The sequence below is a fragment of the Strix uralensis genome, chromosome 23 (assembly GCF_047716275.1).
Source record: "Strix uralensis isolate ZFMK-TIS-50842 chromosome 23, bStrUra1, whole genome shotgun sequence".
Taxonomy (NCBI): Eukaryota; Metazoa; Chordata; class Aves; order Strigiformes; family Strigidae; genus Strix; species Strix uralensis.
In genome coordinates, this window is record NC_133994.1 from 6,215,442 (window position 1) to 6,235,412 (window position 19,971).

The 19,971-nt window shown below is 43.4% G+C and overlaps 1 protein-coding gene across 1 annotated transcript; it reads right to left on the reverse strand.

Moving 5' to 3' along the window:
• Positions 1–1,224: 1,224 nt before the first annotated feature.
• On the reverse strand, positions 1,225–3,372 carry LOC141953974 (C-type natriuretic peptide 1-like). The gene is made up of 3 exons (XM_074892976.1): positions 3,241–3,372; positions 1,820–2,137; positions 1,225–1,379 (listed from the first exon to the last, which is right to left on the reverse strand). Exons 1-2 carry the CDS (start codon positions 3,331–3,333, stop codon positions 1,832–1,834), a joined length of 399 nt encoding a protein of 132 aa, XP_074749077.1. The 5' UTR covers positions 3,334–3,372; the 3' UTR covers positions 1,225–1,379; positions 1,820–1,831.
• Between the last annotated feature and the right edge of the window lie 16,599 nt (positions 3,373–19,971).

Genomic DNA, 19,971 nt, shown 5'->3' on the forward strand with positions numbered 1-19,971 from the left:
AGGCCCAGAAACTGGACTTCTAGCTGCTCTGTGCAAACAGGCTTTCTCAGTGAGAACTGAACTGCCAGAGATTCAGAGCACGTGCAGCTAGAGGGTTGCTGATGAACTTGCTTTGCATACATATTTGTGCTCCGTGTTGCAGTTTACATCCAAGGGCCCTGTTAGGAATAGGCTTATTACCAGAATACTTTCTTCTAGGAGCATCTCTCTTGTGGGCAAGAAAATGGGAGGAGTACAACTGGGTAGCCCATCTGTCCAATCCAAGCAAAAGGCTGGAAGTGAACAGCTGTGCCTTCATTTGTGACTGTCACTGTGGACGTTGGTGTGAGTAGCCTCACTGATTTCCATGCAGCTGCTTGCAGAGTTCAGCTCTCATTAGCATCAGGATAGCACAGTCATGATCTTGGCAAACCAGCCTTCATACAGAATTCCTTTGGCTCAGGATGTTTGCCAAGTAACTATTCTCTGATTTATTCATAGTTAGATTCAGTGAATACTTTGCTTAAAAAATAGAATGGTCAGATACATTTCTTGTATAATCTTGACTGACTTTTTTTTGTTCAAAAAATGCTTTGCAATATCTGGATCTGCCTATGGAAGAGTAGGGCGCCCTTGAACTTTCTTCAGATAAAAAAAAATGCTACCTTTTTTGGACAAGGTGAGATATACTATTAAGAAACAGTTGTTTTCCTCTGTCAGTGGCAGATCCAAATGCAGAGTAACAGCTTTCTACTGATGTCAGCTAAGACAGCTTCCCTTTTAGTTCAGGTTGTGATGGGCAAAGACTTGGGGCTTGGTGTCCTGGTTTCTGATAGCTCTTCTATGAAGATGGCTATGTCAGTCTTGATCCTGTTATATTTATGTTCTTTTGGTAAAAAGAAGGTCTTGTTTGATTGTGTGTTTGTTTTGGTTTTTTTCCTTTTTAAGAGCAGCTAAAAAGTCCTTTTTATCAGAAAGCAACCCTCTGAAATGCTTCTGAATTCTAGTGGATTGTGTCTACCTGCAAACTGAGGCACTGTTTTAGTTTCAGGAATGATACATGAAAGAATCACAACAAAGGCTTGAAGCAAATTCACCAAATTATGAAAAACAGTTTATTATCTGTGACATAATGAGACTTGTTTATTTATACATTTAGTACACAAACAATACAAATGGTTTTTTGTAAGTAAATTTCAGATAGATGTTCACAAACTATTACTCCGATACAAATAGGCAGTACAGCAATGGTGTATTTCACTGGCCCAGTAATTCAGGGGAGAGGTGGGGTGCAATTTGCTCAGTATGTCATGTAGTAGATGGATTGGTGGAGCCAATGTGAATAAGGGCTGAATATCTTGCTGAAAGGCAACAGGTCCTTTGACACCTCAAAGTCAGTCCTGTCAAGAAAGCAGAGAAATAAAAAAAAGAGAAGTGGACAGGATTTCATGCATGGAAATTAACTGATTTCTTACTGTTCTAGGGCCAGGTTCAGCTCCACTGTTCTACTCAGAGTTTCTTTGGATTGACACAAGCGTTCCTGGGGGGCTGGTGAAAACCTCTCTGACCTGGCTTCTGTGACAAGATGAAATGCTTACAGCTGACTTGAAGGAAGGAGTGAAAGCAGGTAAAGCAGAGATGTGGCATTCACAGGTTTTAAGTGCATATCTGATAACAGTGAATTCTGAGGAGGGTAAAATTAGTAAAACATGTTTGCGATAGGAGGGTGAAAGTTACTTTAAGGCACCATTTTCTTAAAGCTGAATTAAATCTGCTCTTCTGCATATTTATGCAAATTATACACAAACACACAGACCACCTTCCTCTGGCTTTCTCTTACCATAGTAAGCAGTTAGCATCCCAGTCCACTCAGTGACCCAATTCGGTCCAGCTTGACACCAAAACAGCCCCTGGAGAGGCCCTTTTTGCTTCTGGCTCGGTATCTACGGGGTAAACTTAGGAGGTCACTGAAGAACCTCTGGACAGCACTGTCATCCATGGACACGCCCTCAGGCTGGTCCCTGGTGTTTCTGGTCCACTGGAATTCAGCGTCTTGCTGATCAAAGGCACCTGTTGGGATCATGTTGTCTTGCTCATGGGCCCTCTCTTCTGAGACCAGGGGATGTTCCAGGTCCTCATCTAACAGTTTGGACAGACTCTGAAAAAGGGAAAGGTGGAGAGGGAGGAAAAGAGAGGAAAAGGAGGGGTTCTAGGAACTCTGTCATTATTTTTGTATAAGCCATGCTCAGTGCTAAGTTTGGAGAAACTTATTTTGAACCTTTATCAAAAGATGAAAGTACTGAACTGATTTCTGAAGCTGATGATGGTTATCCTTAGTTTCTTGCGGCTCACCAAGCTGCTCTGAGCTAACACTGTATGCTCTCTCAAAATGCCCTAAGGCTCTGTGTTGTTACTGTATTCTATAGTTCTGAGCTGACAAACTGCTACTTAAATCTTTCCTGGATCTGGGGTATGGGATAAATTGTGGAAGACTATGTCAAGAGTGAACAAGGAATAAGAAAAAATGGTTGATACATTGGAATAATAAGAGAAGTGATGCAATGACAGGACACATGCTGAAATTGGTGCTAGAAGGATTATATATTTCTTTACAGATTGGGAGGAGGTTACTTCATATTTGGGAATACCAGATCCCTAGTCAGGTAGCTGAAATGTGTTTTCCTAGTGACTTGGAATTCCTGCACACACAAATACACACACATATACACAGACACAAATACACATACGCGCACTTTCTCTTTCTCGTATTCTACCTCTGGGACTTGCAAGCAGGGACTGCATTACTGCACTGCTGAGCTGAGGAGGAGATCGTGCAGGTTCAGCCCATTAATTCCCTTTTCAGCTTAAACCAGGGGCTTCAGGGAGGAGCATGCAGGTGACTGCTCTAGAGCTCTAGTTTGAAATCCTTCCAGAAAAATTCCTTTTACTCCAAAAGTTTATTGCCTCACTCAGTCACAGGATGACCCTAAATCTGCAATCCCCAAATTGACCCCACAGGAGGAAACGTTCTCCTTTCAATTGCCTCATGTGATCAGAAATTTAAATCCAGTAATCAATTACTTTAGTTTCCCTCCATTTAATAACTCTGTGTCTGCCCACCTCATGGTTCCTGCTGTCATGATCTGTTTAAGTGTCTCCTATTGCTTTAGTTGGGGTTGGAAGAAACGGAGAGAATGGAAGTGTCTAAGTCCTAAAGAAGCATCAGCTTCCTTCAGTTCTATCGAGCAGCCAGTCACTTACCTGTAAGCTGGAAATGGGCCTGGCCCTTGCCTGGTTTTGACTGACAATAAGCAGCAGAAGGAATCCAGGGCAGAAAAGAAGTTTCAGGTTCATCTTCGTGTTTTGTTGTCTCTGATTCCTCCTTCCCTTGAGTCTCTCCAGTTCAGTGTTGCTCTGTGTCTCCAGCTACCAGCCTTTATATCTTCCTCCAACCCCTCCCAAGTCTACCTTTAGAGTTCCTGCCAGTGCAAGGATTGGTTTGAGGTTCTGATCTGTTTTCATTCTCCCAGGAGGAGGAGGGAGGAAATAGTTCTCTTTTCTGATGGTGAATAGAAGGAGCATTTTACACTTAGGCAATGCAGCATCATTCTGTTGCTGTGACTCTGAAGGTCTCTGCAGCCTGCTGTCTTGGTGCCACTTACATATGTCAGTTTGCTTAGCTCAGTGTTCCTTGGGTTGAATGCTCAACCTTTCCTTTCCATCCAAAGAAAAATAATTGTGAGAAAAGTATAAAGTGAGGCAGGAAGCAAATTGTATCCACTGCACATTCATCTGTCATCCTTTGTCACCGTGAAGTACAAAATCAGAGGAACAGCTGTCTCATAAAACAAGCTAAGAACACAGTGTTATGACCTAACACAATAATATGGCATTAGTAACCTATGAGACAAAAGAGTGTGATTTGGAGACGGGAAATCCAAGTCCTAAAAATCTGACAAGTTGCATTAATTACTGGCCTGAGTGACAGGGACTGTGGCTGAACCCAGGCTGACATGCACAGAAAGCTTCTACATAGCTTAAGTTGAGGAAGAAATTCCTCTTTTTCCCCAGATCCAGCTTAAAACACTTCCTCTATGTGTTCTCTCTCAGTTTATCATACACAATTTGTATTAAAACTGAAATTAGTCTGAAAGGAAGTGCAGCTCCAACATCTTTCTTACCAGATGTAGAGTTACAGGGACATTAAAAAGCTGCAAGATCGGAATGTGTGTCTGGTGGGTTTTTTGGCTGTGTGGGGTTTTTTTAATGAATTGAAGCACTGGCTTCAAACAAAATTAATTCTGAGAAATGTTAGGGGGAGCAGAAGAAACTGTATCAGTTCTTAACCAGGGTCTTGAGGGTATTTAAATCACTGCTGTTGGCCAAACCTCCCTCTACTGTAAAAGCACCTGGAAAATGTGTGGGTGCCCTGATGAAGATGTATGTAGATAACTGATTCTCCAAACCCCCCATCTGTTCTGAGGATTTTTTTACTAGGTTCCATACCAAGAAATGACCCTTTTTCTGTTTTGGGGCCAGTGGGGAAGAGCAGCAATAAAATCTGTTGTGTGTTTTGTAGGGGCTTGAAATTTGGCCCCACTGAAAAATGGAAATGTTCTTGAGTATGCATTAATACATCTTGATCTTTCACTGCATTTTTTCATACATGTCATGCAGAAAGTTAAAGGCCATTAAGCTGGATCTATATGGAGGAAATGGAAATGAAGGACCATCTGACACTTTTCATCTGGTCTTTGAGGTCTTGTTGGTACTGAAAGCTTGGAAAAAATAATTCTGTGATGTGCCAGCAGGTTTAACATTTTCAGTGTTTTTTTTAATCTGCAGATCAGTTTAAGACATGACTGTTATGAGTCTCTAGAAATGGGTATTCTGGGGAGGCCGCTTATAAACATCCATCTATGACAGAAAGGGAGGTCTGATGTTACTATATTGTTGGGGTTTTTTTTTTGTTAATGTTGATTAAAACCACACTTGATCTGAATCTTATTAGAAAATGAAATTATCATTTCAGAGGTTTGAGGTGTGTACTTTGCAGTGTAACAAGACAGTAAGAGAAGATCGGGGCAGTTTCAGGCTCATCTCTTCTCTGAAAAAATCTAGGGTTGTTTTGTTGGTTTGATTGGCTTGTCACAAGTCTGCATATACATGGATGATAAATCTTCTTGACCTCAAGATATCTGAACTTGTTTTGGAGGACTTCTGTGTTGTCTCTCTGGTAACTGTTGGAAATATATTCACTAGCACAGTCGTTATGACAATGTTGGTAAAATCAGAATAATTAAGGTTGGAAAGGACTTTCTGGAGGTCTGTGGTACAATCTCGTGTTAAAAGCAGAACGAACTTAGATCAAATTACTCAGTGCCTTGTCAAGTGGAGTTTTGAAAATCTTCAAGAAACAATGATTTCCTAGTATCTAGTTGGAATTTTCCTTGTTTCAACTTGCATTGCAGCTGGATGCTATCCATAAGCAGAACAAAAGGATGTTCCATCTCCCAGAACAATGACACTCAATGTGAGTGCATTTCAGAGTGCTGCCTAACCTAGACAGCGAGGACAGCTTCGGACTGTCTAGTGAACAGCTGGCTTCAAATTAGATTTAGTGCAGTGGAAAGAAGTAGGCAGAAACAGAAAGCCATCCAGCAAAAGTCTCTACTTTACGTTCTGGATCTTCCCAGGGGTAGGAGTAGCATCGAAACTCAAGTGTCTGAACAGTCACGGCAGTTTTGGAAATTGCCATTGGGGTGGTGCAGTTAAGATAGAGACTTCAACAACAAACTTCAGTCTATCAGAAGGAAGGAACTCCTGAGGACAGTAGAAAATATTTGGGAGACAAGAAATGGCTTTGTTCCCATTTCTGAAGTGATTTGAGTGTTCTGTTGTATGGCAAATCCTCCATATGGGGTGGAAGGAAGTATCAAGAAGGCAGCAGGTTGGCATGTGTTGCTCATCTCCAACAGTAAATTGTTTCCTAGCTTACTGAGAGATTTATCCTGTACCAGCAGAGATCTTATTTCTTGCTAAAAGAGTAGGGTTAGGGCATACTGTTCCTCTGGGGATATATCTGCCTCATCTCTACAGGCTGCTGTGAGGAAGCCGAGCTCTGAAGTTGATAGCATGTGGCATGCCTAGATAGGTACCATTAGAGCAGTGCTGCAGTAACTCATTATCCTCCTCCTTCCTAGCTCAGTGACCCCTTTCAGCCTCCCTCTCTTTCCCAGTTGCTCAGGCCAGCATTTCCTGGCTCGCTGCAGCTGGCTGAAAGGGCAGTGACGCCTTTGTCAAAGTGAGATCACCAAGTCCTTGATGGAAGCTGGCACCAGAGGCCCCTCATTATGAGACATTAACATTTAGCTGCGGTATCCAAGCGTTTTCCTGGTTGTCCCCCTCCCTTGCCCTCTCCCAAGTGATCTAGCGGCTGAGCTGAGGCAGGGTTCAGTGCACAGCATCATCATGAGCCCAGGCTTGGCTGGTAATTACCCAGCTGCAGGTGCTCTGCTTGCTTTTCTGGCACTTCTTTGCCTTCACCTTAAGTTATGTGCTGACAGCAAGGCCCTGTTGCAGGAGGGGGTGCAGAGGGATCTGCAGCAGCAGTTCTCTCTACAGAAAAGGGACTTGGCACAGAGACTGTTAAGCTCACTTACCTGCTGTAAAGCTGAGGTCTGTCTGCTGGATCTGCATGTCCAGAGGAGAATTTAGTCCCTACCTCAGGGCTAGCTGGGACTGTGTACTGGGAGGAGCTGTGATCTCCTAGTGTCAGTGACAGCCCACCTGTGGGGAATAAACCCAACCTTTGCTATCGGTGATGCAGAAGGAGCTTTTCTTGTGGGCTGGTCATCCCACTGTGGGCTCCTCTTCCTGTCCAACACCACCTTCTGTGGGACTGTAAAGGCCTCTAAGAGGATAGATTCAGTGCTGTTGCCACTCTTCTCTGGGGTCCCAAGAATGCATTTTGCCTTTGCCTGATCTGTTCTGCTCTCACTAATGCTCAATGACCTCTTTAATAGGGGTGAAGAGGTGATATTTTCCTCTGTAGCCCTTTGGGACAAGAAGGGGCCTAGGCCACCTGAGGACAAGGAGGGCAGCAGGCTGACATTTAGTAGCAGGTCGTAGGTGGTTCTGGAGCATTGGATTTTGATGGCAAAATTTTAATATTAGGTTTGTTAGGCACATTTATCACATTCTGCTGACGCTAATGAAGCCCAGCAGGGAAGCAGCGGTGAGGGAGGGGATGAAATAGCTGGAAATTGTGCTCAGTCCTAGTCAAATGGCTGTCTCAGTATGCTCTGTGGCTCACTGCTGTTTGCTGGGAGAGGAGTTGAGCCCAATTCTGATCTCTGCTGCAGCAGGGGTGGAAACAAAGAAGCCACATGGGACTTCTGTATCTGGCCTGTAGCAGCCATGATCAGTGTGACTTCTCTCATTATCCCCCGGTGCTGGCACTTGGATGGCATTAGGGAGAAAAACACAAGATCCACTGGTTCATTGGTGGGTGTTCTGGTGCCCTTTCAATGATTCATCTCCCAAAGGAGCTTTTTCTTCATGCATGAGGGCATTTTTAGGTTAGTGCTGTGTGGTTTGATGCTAAAGATCCCTGACTTTGCTCTGTGCTAGTCTTGCTACAATAACAATATTCCTGTAATTTTTTTTGACGTTTAGAGGCAAGCTGCTTTTCCCAAGGTACCTTAAGCACAGAGTCCCACTGCCTGGGGTTCACCACTCCAGCAAATGGTATCCTCAGCTCTCAAAGGAAAAAGTGGAGAGGGAATGGATCAAGTTGTAGATGTAAATAATAGTTGCAGAGCAGGGTAAAGCAGATGAAATGTGAAAACTGCTGGAGAGCTGGTATGTAAAACACAGATGCCTTTTACAGGCTGTAGTACTGGAGAAGATTCTCAGATTAATCATGGCAGGATGATAGGAAGAAAGAAGGGACTTTGTATTAGACAAGTGTGAGAAGCAAGCAGGGAATGAATGCTAGGCAAACATTGTAGGATCAGCTGAAACAAAATTGAGACTTTTGGAGACCCTAGTAAAATGGATCCTGAAACAAATAGGAAACAAGCTGAGGTGTTCGGAGCAATAGCACAAGACTTCTGGTTGGTGCCTGGTGAGAGGTAGAGGCTTAAAGAAGTACTCTGTTCCATAAATCTTCACCTGAAATTCTATTTTTGGCTAAGCTTCATCTCTAGCAAGACAAACAGCATCTTGCTGTTCAGCTGTTTTGGAAAGGCAGGAATGTCTACACAGGTAAGTTGTAGGTATTCACACTGCAACTGAAAACATGGATTAGCTTTGCATGGTTTTAAACCATGTAGGTCTTTTTAGTCCTGTCGCAGCCAGTCTTGCTTCCCCCCCAATCTTTACGTTGGTCCTCAGAAATTCTTAGGCTGATCTTGCGCTAAGCTGTTCAGAATCCACGTCTTTCATTCTGTGTTCTATTGGATACCTTTGGTATTTGAACTGAAGTTTAATTGGTCTACATATCATTACCTTATTATAGAAAGATTGGACTTTCAGTGGGAGCTAGGTCAGGCCTCAGTTTATAAAATTGTTTGTATAGCGAAGCATACAGCTAATTAGCAGCTGAAAGCAGAAAGGCTGCTATGTTAGTCTGCATATCTGCATCTATGAACTCATAACCTCTGACAGGATGAGGAAAGAGAACCATTCCTGGGCAGCATTGAGATTACATATCCCCAGTTGTTTTGGGCTGAGGGAGATTTCCCCAGCAAAACAAAGTCATTCCTGTGAGATCCCACCTAGCCTCTTTACTTGAGGTTGGCTGCTGTTGTCATTACTGAGGTGTGTGGTGACCTCTTCTGGAGAATAGAGAATATGCCTCCAAGTTCGGTTAGAACAAATTCTGGTTTAAAAATCCAGAAAACAGATCGGACACTGTGGGAGGTTTTGATAAAATGGACCACTTCAATCTTTGATTCAAGAACATGGTAAGTACAGTGCAAGAAGGAGCTGAGTGGCTGTTTTGCAGGGTTTAGACTCTGGTAGCCGTGTAAGTATGTGTCAGTGGTTCTGTCTTGGGAAGGCACATGGTATGAGTATGATACATGAATGCGTGTGCATGATATTTAAAAGTTTGTGTGTACAGCAGAGTGTCAGATGTTCTGTGGGTGGCTAAGTTTAGATCCACCACTAGATGTGTTGATCTGGACTCTTATAACGGGTTTTGCAGAATGTGAGTTTCTGTAAGAAGAGATGGGAGTGGGGAGGACATATCTTAAGCATTTTGTCTGGGGTAACATTTGCCAGGTTTTTCTTTGCAAACTAGCACATCCTGGAACAGCTTGGAGCAGTGTCAAGAGCGTCCATTGATCTAGAATGTTTGCTAGCCAAGAAGCCAAATAAAGGGGCAAGAGGTCACACTATCCCATTGTGCTATTTATTGCTGCATGCCATTTGTCAGTATAGAGCCTGCAGAAGGAGAAGCCATTTCTAGAAATGGCTAAACAGCTACAGGAATGAAATGGCATCTGTCCTAGAAGTTGCTGTGGTTGTTTACTTCCCCTCTCCGTCCTCTAATGGGCTGGTGATGAACCTAAGAATAACTTGGCCAGCTAAAAATGTAGCCATTACATAAAGCCTGACCTCCTCTAAACACTCTGTAGATTTTCTTCAGCCTGTGACAGTGGTGCTGTGCATAACCTCAGTTTTGCATTCCTGGAGCAGGATCCTGATTGTCTATTAGTTTTGACACATCTCAGACCTGTGGACTTTCCTTGACTAGAGAGTTATGTAGGTAGGTCCCTGCTTTTTGGGAACAGGGAGGTAAACGGTCCCAATTTTTGTTTGGCAGAGAATTCATCTGTGTATTATTCTTCCTCCTGCTAACATTTACAGCCCTCTACATCAATGCTTCTCATCAGTTCAGGCACAACTGGATACTTGCATGTGCCCACACTTGCTCACTAGGATTAGAAGGCAAATCCTTCATGTCACAGCACTGCAATCGGTTTGTGGTGCCAGGGAGACCATCCTGGAAGTCTGCAGTGGATACGCATTAGGCTATGTGTGAAGAGAAAAAGAGCTTCTTTCTGCCTTGGGTGGGTGAGTGCAGTGGGAGGAATCCACCATCCAGAGCTTAGCCGAGCTGTTCTTGCTTAGTAACTCACTGTAGCTATGGTGACTCTTATCACCCACTGTTCTTGATTTGACAACCCTTCTTTGTTTTCCCAGAAAATACTCACTGTGTTTGCCAAGCTTCTGAAAATAGTTACATCCTTTTGTGGTGGATGATGGCATGGCCATGGGCCAGAGGGGCAGGATATTTTAGCTGTTGCTTGTCAGCACAGTGAGATGGGCGAGTAGCGTTTCAAAAACTAACACTTCTAAAGCTATGATAAGGTGCTCAGGCTACAGGGCTGGAGCCTGTGTTCATGCTTGAGATAAACTCCACTGTCAGTGCCACATTCGCACCTCCCCTGTCACGTTAGGCACCCCGTGGTCCTGCCTTTCCCACTAGTCACTTGCTACAAAGCCTCAGCAAAGGAGTATCAGGCCCTGTGCCTTTGTCTACAGAGTCCCTAGGGGCTGCGTTGCTCCATGTGCCCTTGTGGTGACATTGAGGTGGCTAGAGAAAATACTGTGGGTTGGGATAGATTTGCCACCGAGGATTGTCACCCTGAACTTTGGACTCAGCCACTTCCCCTTGGGATGCACTGTCTAGCCATCGCTGTCTGGCCAAAAGAGAAGTGGGTGGACTAGCTATATGTCAGGGCTCACGGTGGTGAGTTAGGGGCTGCTTCCTCGTGTGAATGCAGACGCCAAATACGCTGTCTGAAATGGCAGAGATTTGGGGAAGGCGGTTAAATCTGCCTGTGGATGCTGAGGAAAGCAATGATTTCACTCCAAGTTACTTATAGTGTGTGTGCCCCCGCTCTGTAAAAGTTAATTTTGAGTCAAATGTTTATGGCCATGGGCTGGACCGAGGTATTCTGGAATTACAGGATTTCATTTACTTAATTTACAGGGACAAAAGATGGTTGTGTTAAGCAACTGAATGCTGCTAGAAAGCTGAAACCCTTGGAGCTGTGCCAATGGGTAAAAGAATCATTCCTCTAACCAAAATAGTTTAATTACTGTAAAACCAGAATTTAAACCTAACTTCAGGATGAGGACAGTGTGGAGTTCAAAGGTTTCTTCCTACATGTAATGCGTCAGCTTCAGCTCACAAAAAAGTGCTCCTTGTAAAGGCAAGTTGAATCATACCCACACTTCCAGTGGGCTTATATGGATGGAGAAATGAATGGGATTTTTTCACCAAGCTGAAGAGGTCCTCTGTTCACTTATTGGAGAGTTAAGGTTACTACTTCAGTTAATATAACTGTCAACCAGATTGAGAATCCATGAGACTGTTCACTGTTGATTGGCTGGGTGGATACAGCTTCAGTTCTCTCTCCCTTTAGGTGTTTCAGTCCAGACCTTGAAGGATTTTCAACCTATATGGGGATAAATTCTTTACTCTCATAAATGACACAGCTCTGTTGATGTAGGGAAAGTTTTGGCCATTTGCACAAATTAAAAAAATGGCTTACAGCTCCATGTGTGCACAGACAGCTTCATGTGTGTAAGTCAGCAAATAGCATTTTTACAGTTTGCTTGTACTCAGGCTTGAGTAGCAGCTGCACATGGAGGCGTTGTGCAGTATGTCTGCACATGCCTGATAGGCTTATAGGAAATGTTGGACTCCCTTTCCTGCCAGTGATTTAGCTCTGTGGCCTGTTAGAAGGGGGCCCTTTAAGCCTGAACTTTAACACCCTGGTTACACTGCTGTGCCCCACTGCAGTGAGTAGGCTGTCCAAGAGTAAGGTTGATCCATGTCTATCTGAACTTCCTGATCTGGGAGCAATTTCTTCTGTGTATCCACTCACTCTCTCCCCCAAGACTGGTCTCTGTCTGCCCTGCTTTGCCAGCTGGATGGGAAAGCCATGCAGTAGTAAGCAGTAACAAACAGATAGGGTAAGAATACAACCACACGATCTGTCTGGGTTGGACACGTTACTAGTCCTTTTTACAGGACATAGTGCTTTCGTGCTTTCTGAAGTGTGGAAGAACCCTCCAAAGGGTCTTCATTCAAAGCCCATCTTTGAAAGAACTCATCTTGTGAACAGGTGTCTATGCTGTAAACCCTTAGCTGTGTTTAGTTAAAACCAACACACTAGTATGGCTCCTCTTTGCACAGCTGATAGATGCCACAAAACTTTGGAGGCAGAGAATGCTTTTAGTGTCCCTTGCCCACTGGAGATTCTTCACATAACTTCTGCATTGTTTGACCAAGAGGATTTGTTTTACCATGTCACCTCCCTGAGGATAACAGCACATTTTTTGCCTTGTGTTGAAGTGTGAAGATCATTGTGAGCTATGACATCATATCTCAGGCCAGAGCAGATCAGGAAATGACCAAGAAGGTCTAAAATATTGGCTACGGGAAGAATGAATGGAGGAGAGAGGGGATATGGTGCAGCAACATTCTTTAGCCTAGATATGTCAGATGCCCCTGACAAGTGTAATAGGACCAGGAGATCTTTCACACTTTAGCACATGATGATATTTTAGTGCAGAGAGATGACTTGTGAAACGTAGAGGTGAACTAGGGTACAAATCCACTAGATGACATGCTAATAAATCAGAGCTGCCGCTAGTAAGCAGTAAAGGGGATATGGGCCTGAACAGCTAGACTGCTCCAAATCCGACCTTTCTTTAACTTTAGGAGGCTTAAAATGAATTCTGGATCCCAATCTCTAACCACGGCTAGAACAATAATTCCTTCCAGATACATCAAAACTACCAGTGAGGAAAGACACACACACATACACACACATATTTATATTAATGGCTATGGCTGGTTTGGGGGGGGGGTGGGGTGTGTAGAAGGGAAGGAAGGTGGTAATAGAAGAAAAACAGCAAACAACATTTTCTAGAAAATGTAATGGTTTTAGCAAAAAGAAATCATTATAAGTATTGTTCATAAACTGAATAGTTTCAGCTATTTTTGAACTGATGTAAACCAGAAGAGGATTAGTCAGTTTAAAAAAAAAAAATGGGGGGAGGTTTGTAACGTAAATTATCTCTGAGGTCTTGCTCAGTGGGTTACAAAGCTGAGGGTTTGTTTTGGTCCAAGGTTCCAACAGCTGTGGGGCTTATCACTGAAGTCAGAACCAAGACAAAAACCTTTGGGGTGGGTCACATCAGTTTCATTTTGCCCACAGCACAGGAGGCCTTCATTGAAGTCCAAACAGACCTGACTCACAGCCAGATCTCATGCTGTCTTGCTGCTGGTTTTGTAAACAATCTGCTCTCTAAATTGCTAGAGCACATTTCTCTCTCTGTAGTTCTCTCTCCTTGTTTCCTTGTGTCAAGTGTTAAAAGCAGGATGATTTAAACTAAGATTTAGCTGCTTTTAGGGCTTTTATTCTGTAATTGTATGGGTGACGGGATTGGCCAGTGATTAAAGTATTGCTTTGAGAAGTGGAAATGTGCATCACTCTCATGATCTTGTCTGCAGTCCAAGCAACTGTTTGTCCTGTATTTCCCCCCTGCACAAAGTGTGTACGATGCTCCCCTGTCTCATGTGGGTGTTATGAAACTAGGCGGTTGTCTGTGCAGCTTTGCGATTGTAGAAGCAAGAATGAATGAGAACTTTTGCAGATACTCAGTAATTACCTGACTGACCAGAAAGCTTCTACTGGAGGAGAGTGGCTGCATTTAAAACTTCTATACCTCCTAACTGTAACACTGTGTGCTTTCCAGAGCTATTTTTTGCACATCCCTAATCATTATACTACTGTACTTTAAACCTCAGAACAGATCCCTACTTGTACAGGTCTGAGAGCTTGATTTGGTACCCCTTAAGTTAGCTTCAGAGCAAGTACTTTCATTGAGACAACAAAATGTCCTGTCCCTCCAGGCTGAGCTTCTAGGCCCAGTGCCCACCAATTTGTTCCCTAATGATCCTGCCAGCTTGAGGCTGCTAAGTACAAGTGTTGGTGAGCCATGTGTGGAAGGCAGAAAGTTCAGAAGGCAGGAATTCCTGGAGCAGTAAGAAGAGGGGGGCATGACAGGAAGAGGAGACTGATACTTCGCTGAAGAGAGCCCATCACAAATAGTGCAAGAATAACAGTTCTCTGTCATGGCTACAGATTCCCTTATCTGGGAGCGTTAAGCGGTGGAGCCTGTCGGCACTTCTGCCTCGCGCCCTGCTCTGCACTCAGCCGCCTGCAGATACAGAGTGGCTTGAACAAGTTCCAGTGCTCTCTCTCGGAGCTTCCCAGGACCCCGCAGCACAGCACCCTTGGGCAGCCAGGTGACATCACTGCCAACAGCCATGTAGACGCTTCCTGTGTCACATTCCCAACTGAAGAGCCTCTTGCCAAATCCCTGTCGTTCTACACTGTCTTTTTAGGAACAAATGGTCTAATTTTAGCCTGACTGCCACAAACACCTTCCTGAAATAGATTCTGACTCTCTCCTGCCTTGTGCATGTTCTTGAGAGTTTAAAAACAAAATCCCTAGTCCTTGGGGTCCATAGCTAAGGCCTCTGTCAGCCTAAATTTGGGCAGTAAGAAATACCGAGCAAGTGCAGTGGGGAAACTGCTGTCACTGTTAGATCCATACTGAGCAGAGCGAGGACAGAAATGTTCCAGAGAGGCAGAAACTCAGGTGATTGCACGTCACAAAGTTGTATGCATCTGGTCCAATCTGGATGAATTGTTCTGTATTTCAAGGACTTTGCAAAAGAAAGAATTTGTTTTCTGGACTGGCTGCAGCCAGATATGACATTTAGAAGTATAGCGAATGGACTTACTCAGTGTCCTCTGTGGTTTGCCTAGGACAATTCCTCTAATTGCCATCCTTTCCTTTTGGGGCCTAACTAGATGAGCACTGGCCTAGGAGTCAATAAACTGTGGTTCTGATCCCATAGCAAAGTCAGTTCGTGTCTGCCTATGCTGTCTGTGAAGGACATGCACAGTCGTGACCTGCTTTGAGAACAAGTAAAAAGCACTTATAAAAGAATTAGGAATTACTGTGAGATGAGGACAAGGAGCACAAACTCCGTGGAATCACTGGGCTTTTATGCTGCTGCCTTTTGCTGTTTCCAGGAGCTTGAATATGCAAGCTCTTGTACCGAATGATCAATGCAGGCCTGAACTGCTGGTTTTAATTAGCAGAGAGTAGAAAGCCATGTCTTTAAAGAACTCTCTAAATAGGAAAGGAAAAAAATGTTTTCAGACAGCTGTTGTCTTTATGTTGCTCTCTTGGGAGTGACACCCCCCCCCCCCTCTTATGTTCATATAGACCTGCTAATTAAGCAGCTCCTTGTATTTGCAGGTCAGTTGATCAGCTAATGGACTCCCTGCAGTCTCCAATGCACCATGTCCTGAAGGATGAATAGGAAAAGGCAAAAAAGCCCTTGGGCATCCAACTGGATCCTGGACTGACTTGTCCATGGGGCCTTTTCTGAGCAGTACTGAAAGCAGGAACATGAGACAAAATACAATAGCCCCTGAGGTTGTTACCCTGGGGTTTGCCAGGGTCATTGGATATATGGCCTGGCCTCTGCAGGGTGTGAGACTATTACCCAGGGGAGCTTCCCAGCTTGCCATCATTCAGCTGAGGACTAAAAATACCGTTGGCTCACATAAGATGAGTGCAAAGTGGCTGGTGTTACTGAATACTTTAAAGGTCAAACACCTGGCTCCAGCTGGGCTTTAATGCATGAGAACAAAAGCGGCAGTAGGGCTTCATGTGCTGAGCATCCCAGCAGGAGCTGGGAGTATGCCAGCACATTAATGGAAGGATAGAAGGGACTTGGGGGACAGGACTCCTCCATTCTGGGTGAGCACCTGAATTACCCCAACTACTGCATGGTCTGGGATAGGTTTTGCTCTCTTTCTCTAGGAGTATCATCCAGGATCTTTGAAATGTCACTGGCAAGAATTTTGTCAAACTGATTAATTTCAATGGACTATTTTTGTTTCCAGCCTCCCCCCCCCCCCCCCCTCATTTTGACACTTCTCTATAATAACAAACTACTTAACACCCGGGAAAGCAGTGCAGAGCCCACAGATTAGGTAATTTATTGAACAAGTTGTTAGCAGAGTTGAGTGCTCAGCCTCGATTTTTTTTTTTTTTTTTTTTTTTGGCTTCCATTTCTGCATCTAGGCCAATAGAGATCATCCCAACTGTCATGGAATATGTGAGAGTAGGGAACGGTCACAGCCAGAGTCAGTCTGGGAATCAGGACCAGCTAGAAGCTGACAAATACTCCAGGATATGTGCTCTTTTCTATTTCATTTTACTAATCTGCCTCCCTTTTTACCTGCTCTCTGGTTTCAAGGGCATGTTCCCATTTAATGTCTTAAAAGACTTGTTTTGCCCTTCCAGCTTCTCTGTCCTTCTCCATCTCAAGAGGAAAATGCTGTGGCAACTCAATGACATTCCCTTTTTCTCCTTTCACTGCTTGTGACAAAGTGTGCGGGCCTGGAGTCCAGTCTTCTCTTGACAGCACAAAAGATGCTTAAAGGACTGTGAATGCACCGTTTATTAGGCAGGCCTGTAATGACACCTGGTGTTCAGTCTAGGAAAATGCTGATTATTGTGCTGCCCTGCCCCGGTCTTGTGAGAATTCAAATGTGAACAGGCTAGCTGAAGGGGGAAGCAGTGATTCTTGTTTCGAGATCTGCTGAGAGGACCAGGGCAGCTTATTATCCAGACTCTGTAACCCATGTAACAGCAGCGGGAGAGTGCAGGATGACTAAAATAATCTGTATGGTCTGTATGGAAATGAGGTGTAACTTTTGAGTGATACTCGGCGAAGGCTATGGAGAAACTGACTTTGTATGTTAAACTCAAAAATGGAAACCGGTTTTATCCCTATAGGATTTGTCTAGTTGAAGGTATATCTCTGTGCCTTTGACTAGGTTGAAATCCACTACCCCATCATAGAGTAAACTTGAGAATTTGTATTAGTTTGATCCAGATGCAGGTTTTTCAGTCCAGAAAAGGTTTCATCTTACCAAAAGTCAGTCTCAGAGTTAGGCGAGCCAACCTGGTACAGCCTCAGCCTTCATCCACTTCAAGCCTTGATGTATGTTAGGCATAGACAACCCAAAAATCTTTGGAAACCAAACCACCATATCAAAGCATCAGCCATATGCATAGAAAGCAGCTTATCACTTCCTCCTTCCTCTCTGGAGAGAGATTGTTCAGAGTTGAACCAAAGCATGTTTCGTTAATAAACACTAATTGCTGTCTATCATCAAGCACACAGGGCTACTTTCTACTATATTCTAAATTAAAAATCCACACTGAAGCCTCTGAAGAGATGAAGATCAGAACAGGCTCAATTCTCCATGCAAATAATTTGCCTCTGATCTTGACCCAGGATTTTCATAACAATTAGAGACAGCGTGGGGCTCCTGTGGCTCTGAGCTGCCCTGCGGTACCCAGCTGGCCCTCTCCCTCTCCCCAGTGGTGTTCCTTTCATGCCTGCTTGTGAGGGCATATGTGCACCTGAGGCATTTTCCTTTGCTGACTTGAAAGTCATGGCTCTTCAACAACATCTATGTCTGTCCCCTCTTTCCTGTTTTTTTTTGTTGTTGTTTTTTTTTTTTTTTCGCATTTGATCCCACTTGCTGAGTGCTGACAGGAACCAGATGAAAGGATTCCAGCCTTTCAGTATCTGTACTGAGCATCAACCTAGACTTATCTATGTGGTTTTGAGTACATCTGATTTTGTGTTTGTTTAACACTGTACGAACATGCCTGTGCAGCTTCCATACGTCTCCAGTAATATCATCATCCAGCACTTAAAAAAACAACACACCACCATCCCCTTGGATTCAAGAGGCTGACTTTAAAAAGAGATGGTGGTGTGTTGGGTTTTTATTTTTGAAGTGTTTGATTTGTATTCCTCATGGCTTTCTGTGATGCAGCTTGCTGTAATATGATTTACATTTGTTTTGTTTGATGTGAAAGTATTGGAGCAACTTACCAGCTACTTTAATGGGAAAATCTTAACCACATGCCTGCAGATATCTTTTAACGGAAATGAAATTCTATTTGCACCCATGTAAATATTCTATGTAGACAAGTTCTGAGATTTGGGGAGGTGGGAAGGGAAGTTGTGCTTGAGATGAGCACAGTATCTTTTTAGGTTTTTATAAACTGTGAGACCGGAGTGACCGTTCTGATGATTAAAGCAGAATTCTGCATGAGTTAAACCACTGAATTTGCTTGAAATAATTCTTGCTTGAACGGGTGAATATATTTTTAGAACACCTGATCTTGATTCATAAGACATTAGTGATAGAGTTAGTTCTGTAATTAATTATTTTTCATGTAGAAACATGCATATTACATTTATTGTGAATATTTCAGCCTTCAGTTTTGGCTTACTTATCTGCAAGACCGAATAGTTCTTTAGCTGACCTTCCGAGATCCCCAGCCCCTCACAACAAGTTAACCTCATCACCTCAGACTAAGCTTGCTTTACACAGTGACTTCCTCTGCGCTGACTGAAAGGGGAGCAGCTCTTGGCTTTCATTCTGTAAGGAGACAACTTATATGAGGTTTTTCAGTTTTTCTTATTAGCCAAGTGAATGACAAAGAGATACCTCAACTAGCTTCCTTTTGAAGTTCATAAACCTTCTTTTATTTTAGAAAAAAAAAATTAAAAACAAAGACCACTTGCAGCTTTCCAAACTTGACTTCCTCTTAAAGACATACCTTTATTTTTGTTGCCTTTTGCAACCATTAAGCACTGCCTTGCCTTCCTTAAAAAGAACTTTAATCTGCTAAAATCTTTCTCTTATGCACTAGTAATGTTTTACATGAACCTGTCAAGTGGGAGAGCAGACAAGCCAAACCCTCTACCCCACACTTGTGCTTCTGTTTCCGGAAGAATGGTTCCCTCACTCTGGAATTGCTCAAAGGCGGCACCTACCAGGGTAGGGTTAATGCCAACAAATTCATGTAGCCCACTTACTTACAAATTAATTGAGCTCCATGTAGAGTTACTAATTGTCAATGTCAGGAAGTAATTAAGTTTGCTTTGATTTCTCCCAGTCATACAGTGAAGAGGAATTTACTATGCTCTGCTCATCACTGCAGAGGCGTCTTTTCCTCCAACAAGGAAAGAAAAGCAACTTACAATTTGATGAGAGAAATAACTTGTCCTTCTGCTATCTTCAATATGGCTAGACTGCATCTTTGTCTCACCATCAACCCCCTTGGTGATTGGATAAGGGAAAAAATATGTGTTTGGAGAGGAGATTCCTCTGTAGTGGAGAAGAGCTGGAAAGACATAGTGCTGCAGACACTTAATAGAAGTAATTTAATATTGTTCCCACTTCATTTGTATTTCTGAAACAATGATCAAAAAGTTATTTACCTGTCCTCTTCTCCATCAGGGTCTTAGTACTCCCTCTCATACTATCTACAGTTATACATGCCTTGCAAGCGATAGTTTACTGGAGAGATGTACGGGCTAGCTTGAAATAAGCTGGCTCAGGTTCTGAAAGTGTCCTCACTATGTCTGGACTTTGATGGTTAAATTCTGTTTCACCTACAAATATAAATCTAGAATAGCTTTACTGGAGTGACAGGAGTCACACTGCTGTACATCTTTTATCTACCATTCTTGCTCCTGATGGAACTCTACCTGCACTTTTGTGGCTTCTACTCGTTTATAGAGACCCCTTCCTAAAATTCTGTTGGTGTTTTACGTTCCCAGGTAAACTTACTAGTTAAAAATGTGAATTATGGCTAAGAATGAAAAGAGAACGTTATTTAAAAGACATGTGTGTGCCTGGAGCAGTACAGTCATTTCTTATCCTGTCACATCTCATCTACAAAACCTGGGAGAAACTCATTTTTCCACATTGCTTTAATACCATGGTCTCGAAACTGTGCCCTGTGTTCTAAACTGGCACCTTTCCCCAAAGCAGGTGAGCCCAA

Bases quoted from the DNA above. Each gene is read 5' to 3' on its own strand.
- LOC141953974 (XM_074892976.1), bottom strand. From the start codon at position 3,333: ATGAACCTGAAACTTCTTTTCTGCCCTGGATTCCTTCTGCTGCTTATT. The intron at 2,138-3,240 runs GTAAGTGACTGG...TCCCTTTTTCAG, and splicing joins GGCCCATTTCCAGCTTACAG to AGTCTGTCCAAACTGTTAGA.